General features: G+C 41.0%; 1 protein-coding gene and 1 long non-coding RNA gene across 3 annotated transcripts in view; both read right to left on the minus strand.

The window, feature by feature from the left end:
- The window catches only part of HMCN1 (hemicentin 1), a 470876-nt gene extending 462246 nt beyond the window's left edge, over positions 1–8630 (minus strand). Inside the window, exon 1 of one of the 2 annotated variants that reach the window (XM_060643679.3) lies at positions 7897–8630. In XM_060643679.3, the coding sequence (XP_060499662.1) occupies positions 7897–8164 (268 nt within the window). In that variant the 5' untranslated portion in view covers positions 8165–8630. The remainder of the gene's footprint in view (positions 1–7896) is intronic. The other variant, XM_060643685.3, reaches the window with a different exon arrangement.
- A 1829-nt stretch (positions 8631–10459) lies between these two features.
- On the minus strand, positions 10460–18155 carry LOC144614830 (uncharacterized). The gene is made up of 3 exons (XR_013553056.2): positions 13890–18155; positions 13352–13504; positions 10460–12534 (listed from the first exon to the last, which is right to left on the minus strand). It is a non-coding gene; the product is annotated as an uncharacterized LOC144614830 (long non-coding RNA).
- Positions 18156–19640: the final 1485 nt, after the last annotated feature.

Raw genomic sequence — 19640 nt, forward strand, 5'->3', positions numbered from 1 at the left:
TGAGATCTCATGATCTCATGGTTCATGGGTTCAAGCCCTGTGTCAGGCTCTGCACTAATAGCGCAGAGCTGCTCAGAAGTCTCTCTCTCTTCTCTGCCCCTCCCCCGCTCCCTCTCTCTCTCTCTCTCAAAATAAATAAATATTTTTTTAAAAAAAAAGACCGCTGAGAATGGTTATTATTTGTTTGACCAGAGACAAACCATAAGCAAAACCAAATTCTGATTTTCCAACAATCAATTAGAAGGCTGCTCCTCAACAGCAACAACAAAAACAAAAAAAGCTCACCATTCTGTGGAAGTCAGAGAAGATATGGTTAAATAGAAACATCCCTGGGGCATCAGTCTGGCTCAGTCAGTTAAGCATCAGACTCTTGATTTCCGCTCAGGTCATGATCTCATGGGCATGAGATCGAGCCCCAAGTCAAGCCCTTCATCAGGGCTCAGTACAGAGCATGGAGACTGCTGGGATTCTCTCTCTCTCTGCCCCTCCCCTTGTGCTCTCTCTTAAAATAAACTGATTTTTTAAAAAAGAAATATCCCTAACATATTTAACATATTTATCAAAATTTGGTCCTTACACTTTGAGAGAAAGTTTTCATTGTCCATAAAAAAAAAACCTCTACATATTCTCAGAAAACATCCAGTGACATAGTATCCACTCTCCCAGGTTAAAATATTCTATTATCCTAGGAAACAAAGTTATCATTGTCCACCCAAATTCTCTCATTCTTTAATGTTAGTTCATTGCCTTTGGTTGGATTTCTCTCGGGACTTTGAAGACCAATCCTTTTCCTCATGAAAACCCTTCTTCCTGTTGAATATGCTAGAAGCAAAAAGAGACTGATAGCTTTGTAACTCTTTTTCTGACACATATTGAAACCCAAACATTTCAATTTGAAGTCTGGTTCATATAAATTTGTAAAGGTTTTCGAAGTCTAAATGTGCAATATTTTCCTTGTAAAAATCTTTCCATTCATGATGACTTCAGGTGATTTTACTATTGCTGAGAAAAATTTTCTAAGAGAATCTTTTCATAAAAGTCCTAGAGTGCTTTCTTAACACCGTGTAAGTCCTGCAGAAAGAATCATACAAAGTCACTGAGGGCTCCCAGGTTTTATTACAATGAAATTCTTCAAGTGCAGAGATGTGTAATGCTGATATGTCTACCAATGGATCAAGTCCTTGCTACTTTGAATCTCTTTCCAGTCACTTATCTTTCACTATATTATAGTCATTAAAATCACAAACTGGTAATCACATCGCAAGGCACTAATTTTATAGGTAGAGAAAAAGAAGTCTGGCAAAGTTAAATAATTTGCTCGAATGACAGAATAAGGAAAAGAACACAAATCTTCTGTTCCAAGTTGGATGTTCTTCCTAATACATTGAATTTGCACTTTGTAAAATACTGGTTGAATCATTTATCAAAACTAATTTGAATTTTAGCTTCATGAACAAAGCAACCATTCCAGTAGTTGGAAACGACAATATAATTCCAAAGGTTTCCAATTATGTTTCTCCCATTCTCTTTTGAATTCTCTCCAAACAGGCTTTCACTCCCATCGCTACACTCCACTATGGTTGTTGAGTCACCAATGACACTCACATCCCTAAATTGACTAGCCAATTCTCGGTCCTCCTCTTAATTAACCAATTAGTGCTTCTTCCTGAAAACACTTTCCTCTCTTGACTTCTAGTTGAATATACTCTTCTCTTCCCTCTCTGACTTCAATTTCTCAGGCTACTTTGCTAGATTATCCTCACCTCTCTGACTGCTAACGACTGATGGCCCAGGCCTGTGTCCTCAGACCCTTGCTATTCTTCAAGTAACTGGTCCCTTAGGGACTCATTGAGACTCACAACCCTAACTACCGTCTCTATGTATACCTTTGGATCCCAAATTTTTATCTCTGACCAAGGCCTCCTGCCTTGAACCTTAATTTCATACATCCAACTGCCTTCTTAATATCCCCACTTGGGTACCAAAAAACGTCTCAAACTTAACCATATCAAAAAATAAAAGCCTCATTCTTCCAAACTCCCAAACCTGCGTCTTGCTCATTCTTCTCCATAAATGGCTATCTTATGCTTCCATTCACTCAAGACAAATCCTCAGCATCTGCTTTCTCTTCTTTCCTCACATATCATTAAATCCTTTTGATCTCATCTTCAAAATAGAATCCAACTCTCTTTCCAAACATCCACGGCTACCAACTTCACCCAAGATATACCACCCTTTTGTGCCCAAATGATACAATGGTCTCCTGTCCTCCTGTTTCTGCCCTTGCTTTACTTTAGAGTATTTTCAAACAATAGTCAGAATGATTATGTGGATGCGTAAGTCAGATCATGTCACTACTCCGCTCAAAACCCTAAAATGGCTCCACGTCTCATTTAGAGAAAAGCCAAAGTCACGGTGGCCTATGAGCCCTTTCATGATGTAGCCTATCGACTTTCTAATCTCACCTCATAACTGCTCCCTCTCCCCCAGTGTGTTTTGGTCTTTTCAAGTTTCCTTGGACATGTCAGGATGCTCTTGCATGTTCAAGAACATTTCATGTATTGTTCCTCTGCCTGTAAAAGCCTTTCCTCAGACATTCTCATTACTCCCTCCCTCATCTCCTTCAGGTCTTTGTTCAACTGTGACCTCTTCAATTGGGAGCTTCCCTGACCACCATATTTTAAATGTCAACACACTCAACACACTTCAGACTCCTCATGCTCTTTTTCTGCTTTTTATTTTCTCCAGACCAATCAGCGCCAACAAACACACCATATGTATTTTAATGATTTTCTTTATTGCCCCTGCCTCCCTGGTAGAATGTAAGCTCTATTAGTGCAGAAGCTTTTGTCAGTTTTGTTCCCTGTTGTAGGCCCAGTGTCTGAAGCAACGCTTGAAACAGAATAGGTGAGTGAATGAATGAATGAATGAATGTAGACAGGTAAAATATATCCTGGGGAAAAAAACCAGAGACATGGTGAAGAGAATTCTTCTTTATATAAAGTGACTCATTAAAATACACTGCCCTATTCTCTTTCCTCTGTCTCTGGTACCTGTCTTACAGACAGGGGAATTGGAAGACTGAGTGATAAAAGGAGCTGTAGTTAAGGGAAGACCATCAGCTCTCCTCAAAGTTGTGTTCTGAGAAGACAGAAATGCATTTTGAGTATTGTAAAAAGCACAGTAAAAACTAATATGTAAGAATCAACAAGTTCAATAATGAACCGGTGTTGGTGAGGATGTGAAGGCATTAGAACCCTCAACACTGCTGGTGGGAATGTAAAATGGTACAAATGCTTTGGAAAACAGTCTGGCAGTTCCTCAAACAATTAAACATAGAGTTATTGTGACCCAGCAATTCCACTCCTAGGTACCTACCCAAAAGAAATGAAAATATACATTCTTTGGTGTTGTGAGCACCCAATTTCGATGTGGGAATGAGGGGTTTCCTCATATCACAACAAGCTATTCTCAGATACCACCAGATTCCACAGGTGAAGGGTTCAGTTCTACAAGACTGCCCACCCCCACTGCCACCCTCTGCAGAGACCAGCTGCACATCCAGTTGTTACCTGTACTTCCAACCAACTGGCTATAAATCAGAGGTCCCCACGACCCCCTCCTTAAGTTCGATTCATTTGCCAGAGTGACTCAAAAAACTCAGGAAACCCACTTACTCACTAGATTACTATTTTTTATAAAAGCCTATAACTTAGGGACGGCCAGATGCATAGGGTATGCAGAAAGGGTTGCAAAGCCCCCATGCCCCCTTTGAGCATGCCATTTTCCCAAAATTTCCAGCCCGAAAGCAATACAAACCCTGTCCTCATATGTGTTTTCAGAGGCTTCATTACATAGGCCTAACTGATTAAATCTTTGGCCACTGGCCACCGGCAGTTGATCCAACCCCCAACCCCCTCCCCTTCCCAGAAAGAAGTCAGGAGTGGGACTGAAAGTTCCAACCCTTTAATCATATGGTTGAATCTCCTGGAAACCAGCCTCCATCCTTAGGTGGGATCCAAAAGTCACTCCATTAACATAACAAAACACAATTTTATAGTTCTCATCACTTAGGATACTATAAGGGTTTCAGGAGCTCTAAGTAAGAAATGGGAATGAAGCCCCAACATATATTTCTCATATAAATTATAACATCGCATACATCCACACAGAAACTTGTACATAAATGTTTACAGAACCATTATTCATAATAGCCGAAACCCTAAATATCCATTAGGGATTAACAGTTAAACAAAATGTGGTATATCCACACATTGAATATTACTTAGCCATTAAAAGGAATAAAGTACTGACACATGCTATAACATGGATGAACCTTGTAAACATGCTAAAGTGAAAGAAGCCAGTCAAAAAAGACCACATATTATATGACTGCATTCAGATGAAAGGCCAGAGCAAGAAAATCAATGGACAGAAAGGAAATTAGTGCTTGCTTCGCCCTGGGAGGAGGATGGTAAGGGAGCTAAGGGACTGATAAGTAAAAGGCACAGGGTTTCTCTTGGAGGTGATGAAGATGTTCCAAAACTGACTGTGGTGATGGTTGCATGTACCTGTGAATACACTAAAAACCACTCAGTGAATTATACATTTAAATTTTTTTTTTTTTTTTTTTTTAGCATTTACTCATTTTTGAGAGTGAGAGAGACAGAGCATGAGCGGGGGAGGGGCAGAGAGAGAGGGAGACACAGAATCAGAAACAGGCTCCAGGCTCTGAGCTGTCAGCCCAGAGCCCGACGCAGGGCTCAAACTCACAGACTGGGAGATCATGACCTGAGCTGAAGTCAGACGATCAACCGACTGAGCCACCCAGGCACCCCACTGAATTATACATTTTAAATGAATAATTATATGGCAAGGGAATTATATCTCAATAAAGCTGTTAGAAATTAATACATTAAATGTAATCACAGAAGTGAAAAGCCCATCTTAGGCACAGTTAGCCTCACAAGATTGGCTTGACTTTTCATGGTCCTCGTCCTCTCTGGTACTTCCTCCAACCATGGGTGGATTTTTGGTCCTTCAACACCAGCTTCCCTATGCACACATTTTCTGAAGGATTTTATCACCTCCTTGTTAACTTGTTAGACTTCCACCTCATGTATGTCTGTGTATTCTACATATTTTAATTTTTTTTAAATTTTTTAAAATGTTTTTTGTTTTTGAGAGAGAGAGAGAGAGAGACAGAGTACGAGTGGGGAAGGGGCAGAGAGAGAGGGATTCACAGAATCCAAAACAGACTCCAGGTTCTGAGCTGTCAGCACAGAGCCCAACGCAGGGCTTGAACTCACGAACCATGAGATCATGACCTGAGCCGAAGTCAGACACTTAACCAACTGAGCCACCCAGGTGCCCCCTAATGCAGAAGTCCAAAGCAATCATGTGAAAAGGCCTAAGGGTTTTTGTCAAATGCCTCAGAGTGTATCTCAGATCCTGTCCATTATTTCATCTGGCTACATGAGACAGCAGATGTCAAAGGGTTTTGAAAAGCTGTCGGTGGTCAAAGTTATAATTATTTGTATTAAATTCCACACATTATTTCTCTCCCTGTCAGTTGTAGCACCCAATCATAGGAATATGTGTTAGGAGCTATGAAAACAACCACATGTAAAACAGACAGCCATAAAATGTCATAGTCAGAAGCGAACTTAGAGATGCTCAAATCTAAAAGAAAAAAGGAGAAGAAACCCTAAAAAAAAAAAAAAAGAGATGTTCAAACTCAATTCTCTCATTTTATAGATGAGGAAATAGGTAAACTGACTTTTCTAATGTCACAGACTGAAACAGCCAATCCCCATTCAAGGCCCCTTCTGTCATCCCACACTGATCAATCAAAAGTATAAGAGAATCAAAAACTCTTAATAACTATACACAACATACACACACACACACACACACACTACACAAATGTCACACAAAGATAATATTATAATTCAGTAAAGTGAATTAGCAAACTAAATTAAAGGTTATTAGTATGTTTTAACTTCTATCTCCCTCTTTATCTTCAGAAATACTTTCAATAGTCTTAGATAACATAAATACTTGGCCACTTCTACTTTGAATTACAATAAAATTAATAATTTTGCTGAATTACACATGCAATTAATTTTATGAACCAATGGAATCATTTTCTCATATTATTTCAAAAAAGCTCTACTTTACTAGTCATTTGTTATTAGCATGCCAAGTTTCCCCCACTTTGCAACGAGATTGCTAAACTATAGGAAAGTCAACCACAGCACCCTTTCCCATTTGGTAACAATTGGAAAGAGGCACACCAGAATACAATTTATTCCAATAATTTTTCATATCACATCAAAATATCATGACGATCCAGTTTCCATTTATGTCTTGAGGCAATTTGTGTATTGTTTGCAGCAACATCATCTCATAAGAGTCTTTTGGGGAAGAGGAAATTGTGATGTTAATTGGAGAAAACAATTTTGACTTTGTTTTTCAGCCAACTTCAGCTATATCCCCATAGAAGAAACATATTTAGGCTATTCCAAAACAACAAGTCTTGTGCTGCATCATAATTGGCATCTTGACATTTAATAAATTGAAACATAACACATGAGGTGCCTTACTAAGACAGTAAAAGCAGTAAATGACCACTTAATTTTTTATTCAAATATAAAGAACATTTTGTGTTTCATCAAGGTAGAAATGTAGAAAAACCTACCCTACTCCTCCACATGTCCCAGGAAAGTAGGATAGGTTCTCATTTTCATCATTTGAAGGAAAAAAAAAAAAAAAAAAAAAAAACCAGAAAGTTCTATTTCCCTCTAAACTTCTCCCGGTGCCATTTTCTTTTAGACAGCTAAAACCTGCCCTCTTTAACACCTAGACATAGTTTGAACTCATGTGCTTGTCAAAATGCACAAAGAAAGAATCTGAGATTCCCAATATGAACCTCCCATTGTGAAGAGGTTGTGTCAAGGTCTTCTGAGTGAAGAGACTTTCAAAGCAGGGAAAATGTGGGAGAACAGTGGGAGAGGACTTTTAAGAAACTGGGCAAGGACTTGCGCTAATGAAACTCAGGTGGATGTCAGACAGCAAGCCCCAGGGTTCCCCCTGCAATGCTACCCTCAGCAATGACAATGAGGGCTCCTCTGAGCCTCACAGAAAGGTGCCACTTTAAATAGAAACTGAAAAAAAAAAAAAGTATATCGGATCATATTACCGTGGAGCAGCTGAAGCCCATGGCTTTCGGGGGAAAAATACAGTTATTTTGCTTCAGCTACCTTTAAAAGAGCACCGACAACCAAATCACATACATTTCTACTGGATGAGGCAGGGACATGATGTTTATGCCCATCTGTGAACCTAAGTAATGAGGACTTGGTGCAAAGATGAATAGATTCAGTTAAGAAATGAATGGCTTCTCTCCTGTTTTCATCTCTTCAGTTCCACTAGCAAATTACTCACAAGCTTCCTTCTGTCTCACACAACAGGTTTTCCCCCTCTTGTGTGAGAGCTATCCTGAGCGTGCTCTCAACCAGGATGTTAGCTCTTAGGGTAATGCTGCTGGATACCCATGTCCAAATCTGCCTTCCTAATTAAGCATTCCTTAGCTCTAAAATTAAAAAGTCACTGAACTCCGATTTCGATGTCCTTGCTCAAGACCCTGGGTTCTGGTATTGACTGTAATTCCACACTTCCAGGTTTGGGGACCAGGGTACCAGCACCTACAAGACCTGAGTAGGGGTCAGGGAGCAAACCCAGATGCCAGAGAGTAATTCTTTGTTACAATGGTTTTCAGCTACACATTAAAAAAAAAAAAAAAGTTTTGAAACTTCCTAACACTTTAACGATTTCATAGCATAAGACATGTAATCATGAGAAACAACAAACACAAAGAATAAATATTCCCCTTACCTGGATCATGGAAAGGCACCAAAGCAAAGTTGAAAAGTGGTCTCTTAGGTCTTTTCAAAGACGTCTCCAAAATTTTGGAAGCCCCTTCGATAACCTGAACTAGATCATCATACATGGAACCAGTCACATCAAACACAAAAGCCAAGGTAGAGGCCCCCTCGGGAATTTCCTCAGCCCTGGTGTCTGCCTGGGGGCTTGCATCTTGAGCTAGGGAAGAATAAAGAAGAGCCAACAGGAATACGGTGTGGACGATGTCCCAGAAAATCATTGTCTGTTCCTTTTTTTTTTTTTTTTTTTCCTTTTTTCCTGGGCGCCTAAGCACTGTGCTTAGCCTTCCTCAACAACACGCAGAGGGGTTCCTCTCAGAGTAACTCATTAGGCTCTCGAAAGCTCTCTGACCTAGCAAAACAGTGTGGAGGCGACAGTCCGATACGGACCGGCACCAACCCCGAAGCCCTGCAGGGGCTGAGCGGGCGGAGATGCCGCAGCTTTTGTCTGGACGCAGCTTCCTCCGGGACGGCTAGGTGCCCGCGGGCCGCGCGCGGCGTGTAGCGGAGAGAGGGCAGCGCGCCCGGCCCATGCCCCGGGGGCCGCCCGAGCCCTACGGCGCCGCGCCCAGTCCGGCCGCCCTCGCCGCCGCCGCCGCCGCCGCCGCCGCCGCGCCGCACTCCGCCGGGGCCAGCCACTCGGGCTCCCAACTTTCCACTGTGCGCCGCTCGCTCGGGAGCAAGGAGGGCAAGCCCGGAGCGGCCTCGCCTCCTGATTGGCCGGCGGCGGCCCCCCCCCCCCCTCGGCGCTGGAGCCCCCCACCGCCCCACTCCCGGAGAGCGACTGCTCTCTCCGCCGACTGTAGGGTCAGTGCGGGACGGGGGAAGCTCTCCCAGGGTCGGCTCCGCTCCCGCCCGCGCTGCTCCTAACCTACGGGACCCCAGTGCAAACAATGGCTTTCAAGAATGTGTGGCAAAATCCCAAACTGAGGGGACGCCGCACTAACTAGCACAAAGGGAATTTTACTTTTCTACTGTGTGCAACGCGGCTGCAGAGTCTTCTTTCCTAATCTCCCCCTCCACAGAAGCCAAGACGCCCCGGCCCAGCCTCCAGTCTCTCAGCCCCACGGCTCAGCCCAGCCAGGAGGGGGAGCTGGAAACGTCTCTCCCGGCAGCAGCCTCACTGTCACTCTTTGATCTCCTCAGGGACTGCGGAGGGAGGGAGGGGAGAGCTGGATGGGCCAGACGCGGGAGGAAAAGGAAAGGGGCTTGTTGAGGGAAATGAGAGACACAGCAGGAACTGGGGAGCCACCGACTGTAGTTAGGAAAGGCAGGAGAAGGGAAGAAAGCTGGATGTGAAGACGGGATGGAAGTTCAGGGGAGTGGATGAGGAGAGAGAAAGGCTGCATACTGAAGAGAAAACTGATTTTTAAAGTTTCATCAGCAAGGGTCATGCTCCTGAGCAGTCTGAATCCTCTCCTTCGCACGGTGAGGCCGAATAATATCCCCATTTCACATTTCCTCCCATAGAACAACCAGGTGCCAAGTCTTAGCCAAAGATGAATTACAAAGGTGTTCCCCCTCCATGGCATTTTCTTGCTGATAAGTAAGGAAACCTCGCCCTGGAAAACATTACAAAGGCTTTCCGTGTTGTAATTGTTATATACATTTTAGAACTAATAACAGAGATAAGAAGGTAGACAAAGAAAATCAACCATAAGCTAGGGATTCCTTTCTTCATTTTAATGAAAACGTGCTTCCCTTGTGGAAAAGGAGTTGTTTGGATCCTGACATTCTAAAGAGGGGCAAACGTGCATCTTGATCGTCGTTGGTTTGTGCATTAGACCACCCATCTCACCCAGAGGCCGCCTGAGGAAGAGCCAGCTCTCACCAGTATTTTGCAGTCTGCAACTGTCTTCTTTTTTAGACCCAACAGCAGTGGGACGTGAGTTTATGATACCTATAAGTCATGTCACTTCAAGGAAGCAGACAGGCCATTTGGGCTGAGTGGGAATATGAGAGGAGATGGGGAAAGTACTTCCTTTCCAAGTAGTATTTACAGAATGCTATTTGAGTAGCCTCCTCCTTTGTTTATTTAAAAAGGATTGCATTATAAGTCCTAGAGTTTTCACTGAGAGCTGAGCTGTTCCAGGTGTTCAAGGAAGGTCATAGAGCCTGTGATTAAGAGTTCTGGGTCAGATACCCTGGGTTAAAAGCCCAGCTGTGACAATAACTGTATCTATAGTAAATTACCTAACTCCATACCTTCATTTATTCCACCATAAAGACTAAAAATGATGGGGCACCTTGGTTGAGCATCTGACTTTGGCTCAGGTCATGATCTCGCAGTTCGTGGGTTCGAGCCCCATGTCAGGCTCTGTGCTGACAGCAAGGAACCTGGAACCTGCTTTGGATTCTTTGTCTCCCTCTCTCTCTGCTCCTTCCCCACTCATGCTCAGTCTCTCTCTCTCTCTCTCAAAAATAAACTTAAAAAAAAAAGAAAAGAATGATAGTACCTACCTAATCAGGATTAAATGATCTATCTTGGTAAATGTTCCAGGAACACTTGAAAAGAATGTTTGTTATTGGGTAGAATGTTCTATAAATGTCAATTAGGTCAAGTTGTTCAATAGCATTATCCCAGTCTTTCATAACTTTACTGGTTTCTGCCTATTCTGTCAGTTTTGGACAGTGGTATTGAAATTGCTGACTATAATTGTGGACTTGTCTATTTCTTAGTGCAGTTCTGTGAGTTTTTGCTTTATGCATTTTGAAGCCCTATAATTAGATGCATAAACATTTAGAGTCATATCCTCTTAACTAATTGACACCTTTATCATTATGCAGTTATCTTCATTATCCCTGGTAATATTATTTGCTCTGAAATATATCTGGCGATAATAATGTAGCCACTCTAGCTTTTTCAATTTGTATTAGCATGATTTATCATTTTCTATCCTGTCACTTTTACCCTATTTGTGTCTTTACATTAAAAGTGTGTTTCCTGTAGTCACCATACAATTCAGTTGTGCTTTTTTTTATGTAATCGAATAATCTCTGCCTTTTAATTGGGCTGTTTAGACCGTTTACATTCAATGTGATTATGGATGTGGTAGGATTTAAATCGATCATCTTGGTATTTCTTTCCTATTCTCTTGATTCTTTGCTCTTTTCTTCCTTTTTTTATGCTTTCTATTGGATGTATTGAATACTTTTTATGATTACATTATATCTTCATTGCTAGCTTATTCAGGGTTTACAGTATATATCTTTACTTAATCACAATCTTCCTTCTAGGAATAGCACTACTTCACGTATAATAAAATAACCTTAGAATTGTATATTTCCATTACTCCTCTCATGACCTTTTTGTTGTTGTCATCCATTTTATTTTACATTACTATATTTTATTTTCTTTTATTTTAAATGTTTATTTTTGAGAGAGAGAGAGAGTGAGAGAGAAAGAGGCAGAGTGTGAGCGGGAGAGGGGCAGAGAGAGAGGGAGACACAGAATCTGAAGGAGGCTCCAGGCTCCTTGCTGTCAGCACACAGCCTGACACAAGGCTCAAATCCATGAACCATGAGATCATGACCTGAGCTGAAGTCAGATGCTCAGCCGACTAAGCCACCCAGGGGCCCCTACATCACTGTATTTTAAACCTCACACTACACTGATGTTGTTTTGTTATTTAAATAGTCAATTACCTTTTAAAGTGATCTAAACAATAAGAAAAAAGTATATTTACCGATGTACTCACCATTCCTGGTGCTCACCATTCCTGAAGTATATATATACTTCTCTGTATAGATCCAGATTTACATGTGATACCATTTTTCTTCTGCCTGAAGGACCTGCTTTTATGGTTCCTGTAGTGAAGTTCTACTGGTGGAAAAAATCTTTCACTTTTGTGCATTTGAAAGTCTTTATTTCACCTTTGTTTTTGAAAGCTATGTATATATATACATTTTTTTGCCGGGTAGTATATTCTACATGGATAGGTTTTTATTTTTCTTTCAGTACTTTAAAGATATTACTTCACTATCTTCTTGCTTGCCTTGTTCCCAGTAAGAAATCTCTATCGTATTTACATTTGTTACTTTATATGATCTGTATCTTTTTTTCTTTAATGCATTCAAGAGTTTTGTTATTACCACTGTGTTTAATCAGTTTGAATATGATGTGCCTTGGTGTGGCTCCCCTCATGTTTCTTGGTTTCTCCCCTCGTGCACCTAGGGATTATCAAGCTTCTCGTACCTGTAAGTATATGTTTTTCATCAAAACTGGAAATTTTGGTCTTCATTTCTTCAAATATCAATTCACATATATGAGGCCATCTGAAGTTGTTGCACAGCTCACAAAAAAAAAGTTCATTCTTTTTAATTGCTATTTTCTTTTCTCATTGGGTTTCATTTTTTGACAGTTTCCATAGCTATTTCTTCAAGGTCTTTTCTTCTCCACTGTCTATTCTATACTGTCATGTTCAGTGTAATTTTTTAATGTTTATTTATTTATTTTCTTTTTGACATAGAGGGAGAGACAGCAAACCAGGGAGGGGCAGAGAGAGAGGGAAAGAGAAATCCCAAGCAGGCTCCACATGGTCCTCGCAGAACCTGATATGGGGCTCAAACCCACAAACTGCAACATCATGACCTGGGCAGAAACCAACAGTCGGATGCTTAACCAAATGAGCCACCCAGGCACCACCCCCCACCCCCCATTCAGTGTGTTTTCCATCTCAGACGTTGTAGTTTTCATCTCTAGATTGGATTTGGATTTATTTATATCCTCCATATCTCATTTTTAGTGTATGAATATACGGAATACACTTAGAGTAACTGCTTGAAGGTCCTTAATTGGTAATTTTAACATCTGTATCAGTTCTGCATCACTTTCAACTGATTTTTGTCTGCTTGTTACAGGTTGCTTTTTTTTTTTTTTTTTTTTTTTTTTTTTTTTTGCTGCCTTTCGGGCCTCATATTCTTTGACTGGATGTCAGACACTGTGAATTTCACCTTTGGGGTACAGGTATTTTTGTATTCCTATAAATATTCTTGAGCTCTTTCCTAAATTATTTGGAAATAGTTTGATCCTTTTGGGACTTACTTTTAAAATTTGTTAGGTCAGACCAAAGCAGTATTCATTTTAGAACTAGTTATTCCCCGTTACTGACAAAGGCCCATCTGTCACTGTACCAGTACTCTGTGAATCATGAGGTTTTCCAGTCCGGCTGGTGGGGACAGACCTGTTCCCATCCCCTTGTGAGTGTGGGCACAGTTAGTTACCTTTATTCCTTTCAAGTGGTTCTTTCCTGGGCCTTAGCCAATTTTCTCACATGCATATGCTGGTCAGTACTCAGCTGAATATTTAAGAGGGACTCCATTCAGATCTCTGGAGTTTTCTATGTACATAGCTCCTTCAGGTTCTCTCTCCTGCAAACTCTAGCTTCTTAGTGTCCTTGGACTCTCACCTGTATCTCCTCAACTCTCAGCCTGCTGGGTTCCACCTTGCTTCTGCCTCTGTACATCATGACCTGGAAACTCTCTGAAAGTGGGAAACTGGACCAATTATAAAACATGCCTCATTTGTTTCCCATCTCTCTGGAATCATGGTCTTTCTTAGCCTGAGAATAAAATGAAAGAATGATTATTCTTCATTTAGCCCAGTGCCTAGCAATGCAGCAAGCTCTCAGTAAAAGTGAAGTATTATTACTACCCTTGCATGTATTTGAGGATACTGTTTGGAAGTTTGAACCTAGGTACATATGCACCGGGGACACAATGCTTTGAAAGAAACAGATAAGTAGAGAGCTTTTTTTTATTTGTTTGTTTATAGAAGGTCTTTTATAGCTTCACTAACACCCTGATATCTAAGTGAGTGGTAGCACTGAGGGACTTACTTAGGTCCACTGGGCATGGTGGTAGGGAAAGAGGGTTAAGAAAGAAAAGGAATATTCAGTGTCTCAAAAAGCATTTGTGCTTTGATATGTATATATGTAGAATACATACATTTATCTTCCATAATCCCAGATGCATGTCTCCACTTTAGTCTCATGTAATTGATGACAACATGATTTGTGACACTGGAGAAACACACCTGGGCTCTTCTACTCCTTCTCAATAAAGTTTGATCTCTGTTGAAATGCAGGCCTCTGGAGACAAGGTAGCCTGTGGGCAGAAATCTTATTTACACTTTAAAATAAACAAGTCCCTGAAAGCAGATTTTGGCAGGCAGTCAGCAGAGAATACCAAGAATACACATTGGGAGAAAGTGGTTAGGCTAGGAAGAGGGCATGGCCCAGGGTGGGGGTAGGAAGGGTTGGGCAAAAAAGACAGTCCTGCTTAAGTCAGAGTATTGCCCAGAAATAACAATATATCCGAGCTCATTTCTTGCTTTTGTTATTAAAAACAGTCTCTATGAGGTTGGAAGGAGCACTAGTCTGTGAATCCAGTCTTGCTTTAGCCACTAATTATCACAAACACATCATACTAAACAATTTGGAAAATTAACTTCAGCTCTAAAATTCTGTGACAGTCTTGGCGGAAGTTCCCCGGAATGCAGAGCCTGAGATGAAGGTAAGGGCATGATTCTCAGGCTGCAGGCATGAAGGATAAGAGGAATGAGGGAAGAAAGGAGAGCCAGTGTAAGAGTACATTACGAAGATGGCCTCTGCTATAAGCCACTGGTTACTGGGTCCCATGGAAGTTGAAAGCCCTGATGTTAGTTGTCTCAAGACTGTTGTGAAGGAGAAAAGGGAGCGGGTATGATAAAAGGGGGAAGTACTTGCTCATTAGCTCCCCTTCTCATTGGTCGATGACTTACCTCATGGGGCCCAAACAACCCCACATTTTTGGGTCCCACATACATGGATGCTAATCTGATTTCCTTGGCATCGTGCCCCAAAACATCAGTACAAAAGCCCTGGACAAGAGACAGGAAACGTGTAGGAGATGCCTGAGGGAAGACGCTATCAGGTTGTACCTGCCTGAAACTGGTGGGAGTTTGGATCATATCCTGAGGTCATATAAAGATACTAGAGGAATTGAAGCTAAAGAGAAAAAAAAAAATAGTTATATTTCAGCAAAGTCACTCAGACAATGAGTGAGAAATGGAATAAAAGAGGCAAATTGGGGGAAAGGACAAAAATAGGAGTAGGCTGCAGTAATAATATTATTAACAACATTCTTCACCTAAGGAAACTGAAACGTGGAGAGTTGAAGCAATTTGCCTAAGGCCGATGTTAATGAACAGTAGAACCAGAACTTGAACCCTGGCAAACTGATTGCCACGCCAGTGCTCTCCACTGCTTCCCAATGCTGCCCTCAGCCTGTAAATTTTGAGGGCTCATGAACTAAAAATAATAGCCACAGATAAGACGAGGAGAGACTGGGAGAACAATATCAAAATTATTATTATCATTCAGTTGCTTTTTATGAAGAGATCTGCATAGTAGCACCAAAGAGGCACAAGTCAAAAAAATGCTCTTTAAAGGCTCTGGGGACAGAGACAGGGACAAGAGGAAAAAGTGAAATAATTTTTTTTATTTACTGGGAGCTGGTTTGGTTTATCTATCCTATCATAGATCTATCCTAGACCATCCTCCCACTCCCAAATTCCTCCAGGAAGCCCTAGAAGATCCAGGAGATAGGACTTGGCAGTGGAGAAGAGATTAGCTCCTCCTGCAGATTCATATACGATGGCAGACTTTGTGGTACCATATAGCAGATTGTAGAACATCTCCAGTGTCATGCTAACGATCAAAAATCTCTTTACCTCACCGGTTCTCATCACTGTTAACCTTGGAGGAAGGGGGAAATACAAAAAGGTGACATCTTTTTTTTTTAGTGTTTATTTATTTTTGAGAGCCAGGGAGGGGCAGAGAGAGAGAGACAGAGAGGGAGACACAGAATCCAAAACAGGCTCCAGGCTCTGAAATGTCAGCACAGAGCCCAACGTGGCTCGAACCCACGAACCATGAGATCACGACCTGAGCCACAGTTGGACACTTAACCTACTGAGCCACCCAGGCGCCCAAGAAAAGGTGACATTTTTTTAAAAAGTAATGTGGCTCATTTATAGCGAAGTCAATACTAAAATCTTCTCTCTGGGGGCACCTGGGTGGCTCAGTCGGTTAAGCACCAGACTTCAGCTCAGGTCGTGATGTCAAGGTTCATGAGTTTGAGCCCTGCATCAAGGTATGTGCTGACAGCTCAGAGCCTGGAGCCTGCTTTGGATTCTGTGTCTCCCTCTCTCTCTTCCCCTCCCCCACTCACCCTCTCTCTGTCTCTTTCTCAAAAATAAATAAACATAAAAAAAGAAAAAAGTTTTAAAATCCTCTCTCTGATTCAGTTTTCTCTCTTGAAATTCTTCTTCCTGCCCTAGACAGGATAAGATCCTGCTTGCTGGCTAAGTATTTCAAGTGATCACCTAGTTGGAAGCATTTGTCACACTAGGCCTAATAAAGCGTAGCTCAGAAAAACATTGGCTTAAAAGAATGAGTGCTGCAGAAGATTGCCATAAAGCAGTGGGTACATACACCGCTTTCTAATAAACTGTCTCCTGCAAATCACTAGATGGTGTGATGTTGTCCTCAATGAATGATCTTTCCCAGAATATCTGGTTCTGTATGTAATGAGGCTCAGGATTATTTTATGTTTATTTTAGCACATTTCTACAGGATAGGTAACTTGTTACTACAACTGAATTAAAAGCAGAATACTTTTGTACCAACTCTAATGGTTATATTTGGTACTGCTATGAAACTAAAAAAAAAAAATTAAAGTTAGGTTATTTTTTCTTCTCTTGTCTCCCTTAAGAAGGCAATAAAAGAATGGAAAGCCATTGTGTTGTAACTGGAAAATTAATCACATCAAATATTCTCTTATACTAATCAAGTTAAAAGTCTAGAATTAGCTTATATAAAACAGATGTTTACATGCTTATTCTCTTTTGGTACTAATGTCAAGAGAAGAAAGCACAGAATAACTATGTCATGGCTTGCTTTGGGGAATGTAATGCTCTGCTTTTACTTTTTGTAATAAAGCCACAAAGCCTGTGGTCAGCAAGGGGGACAGCCCCAGAAGGAGGAAAAGCACCAAGGGCCTAGTCTCTGACTCCTTACACAGTCAAAATTCCCATAGTCTGTAATGGAATGGGGAGTAAGCTGTCTAAGGAAAAGAAAACTGGCTCCCAGAGGGGGAGAAGACACAGGCAACATGTGTCTGGTAGCTTGTCCAAAGGGAGCCTCCCTTTTGGCTCAGCCAGTGTCCTAGTTCTCTAGGACTTGTGATTCTGGTTTGTGTTTCAGTTGTGATCTTCTCTATAAGGACCTCAGCTATCCACCCTTTCCCAAAATAAAGACCAAGAGACCTACAAGCTGTCCTCATGCTGCTTGAGAAAGATCGTTAAAAGTCTAAGTGAACACTTAATTGAAAGAGCCTGAACCAAGAATCCCTTTTCCTCACTTCCTGAAAAAAAATGTTGAAGAAATTAAAATGTATCCTTAATGACCCCTCTCCAGATGTCCTCCCACATGTCCATCCTCTCTTACAGGTAGCTTCTGTCCCCACAAAGTCAGGGCCTTGGCATATCCATACATCCAGTCTCTTCTGCCACCTCATCCCAATTCAAAAGCTAGAAAGGATTTTAGACATCATTTTTCCACCCTAGGGCCTTCATTTTACAGAGAGAAACTGAGGCCCAGAGAATGACTTGTCCAAGATCTCATAAACTTTTGCAGTAGTGCTGGCAGTCGGCTTCAGACTGAAACCATTACTCTTGCACGTCACCAGATGAACTAGCTAGTGATCATTGAGTACTTACCACGTCCGAGGCACTGTTAAGTGCTGTCCATGTACGAACACATTTAATTACCTTTAATTCTTACTCTAAAAACCATGAGGTTGCTAATAGAATGATCCCTGTTTCACGGAAGAGGAGATTGAAGATGAAGTTCACACAAAGAAGTTAGATCATCTGTCATGATCCTCACATCTTCTTGACCTCTTCACTTTTATTCTCCTCCCTTTGTCTCCTATCCACATTGTCCCTATTATTTTACAATAAAAGTGAAAATTCGAATAATGAGGCTTTGAAATATATCACTGCTTTATAGTGTACTTCAGAGTCTTGTCATTAATATAATAATACCCACACCATATAGGCCTTTCCAGGAAAAAAGAAATGATACTATAGTCTTGACTTATTTTGCTTTGTGAATTGTCCATGAAGCATTCTTCGGCCTTGAATGAGTTTTCCCTGCATGTAAGCCTATTTCTGAGCTCTCTCCCTCATTATTTATCAGTTCAAACTAATTTTATATTTTCCCCACAATGCTATGAATTCCTTGAGAATAAGGGCTGTTGATTCACTTTTATAAGCCCATAGTGCCCAACATACTGTAGGAATTCAATAATACATAATGGACTGCTGAATGTATAATGATTAATAATAATGATAATAATAGTAACAGCCATCTAATGAGTACTTTAACATATACCTGAATATATGAACTCATATGCATGAATAGTCACAATAACCTTGTAAGATAATATTACTTAACTATTTAAGAGACAAGCAAAATAACTCAGAACATCAAGTAACTTGCCCCAGATCACATCAGTAGTATATGGTACAGCCAGGAGTAAACCCTAGGTCTTTGAGCCCTCTTTTCAATACACTCCATTGCCACCATGCAAAATAATTTTATTACTAGCCTGAATATGACATTCTTATGAAAATATTCTGCAGGGAAAATTAATCATATTTATAAGGCTAAAATAATTGGTTAGAATCTTATTTTATCTTTTACATGTTTATTTTTGAAAAAGTGCGTGCACGCACACACACACACACACACACACACACACACACACATGCAAACGCACCAGTGGGGAAGGGGCCAAGAGAAAGGGGGACAGAGGATCCAAAGCAGGCTCTGTGCTGACAGCAAAGAGCCTAATGTGGAGCTCAAACTCACAAACCGTGAGATCATGACCTGAGCCAAAGTCAGACGCTTAAATGACTGAGCCACCCAGGCACCCCTAAACCATCTTATTTTTTTTTTTAATTTTTTTAACGTTTATTTATCTTTGAGACAGAGAGAGACAGAGCATGAATGGGGGAGGGTCAGAGAGAGGGAGACACAGAATCTGAAACAGGCTCCAGGCTCTGAGCTGTCAGCACGGAGCCCGACATCGGGCTCGAACTCACGGACCGCGAGATCATGACCTGAGCCGAAGTCAGCCGCTTAACCGACTGAGACACCCAGGTGCCCCCAAACCATCTTATTTTAAACCATCTTATTTATGCAAAAATTATCTTTACTTACCTCCAGAGAGATAATTAAAAAGTTGTAGAAGTAAGGACAATTTAGCAGTAAGTAGCTTTAAAAAACGTTTTCCAAAAAGGGAATGGCATAAAGCTGTGACTTATCTAGTCACTCACCTGTTGATTAAAAGGAAACATCCATTAGTGCCTGTGATCAGTCCCTATTAACCATCAGGGGCTATGAAGAAGGGGAAGATTGATGTTCCAATATGGATTTACTTGATAGTGAAAAATATGAAAAGTATGAAAGTGTAGTTCGGGTGGTAGATATAACCCATTTTCTATTTTCACCTTTATTCTAAGTCTGATTTTTTTTTTTAAGGGTGAAATCTTTCTTCTCTTTTTATACACCTTCCTCCCATATCTTCAAAGTACGGGCTTTCCTAGGCTAAGGCTTTGATTACAGATGTAAAGAGTGTCCGAATTCAGGG

Source organism: Panthera onca, chromosome F1 (genome assembly GCF_046562875.1).
Source record: "Panthera onca isolate mPanOnc1 chromosome F1, mPanOnc1 haplotype 2, whole genome shotgun sequence".
In the NCBI taxonomy this organism is placed as follows: Eukaryota; Metazoa; Chordata; class Mammalia; order Carnivora; family Felidae; genus Panthera; species Panthera onca.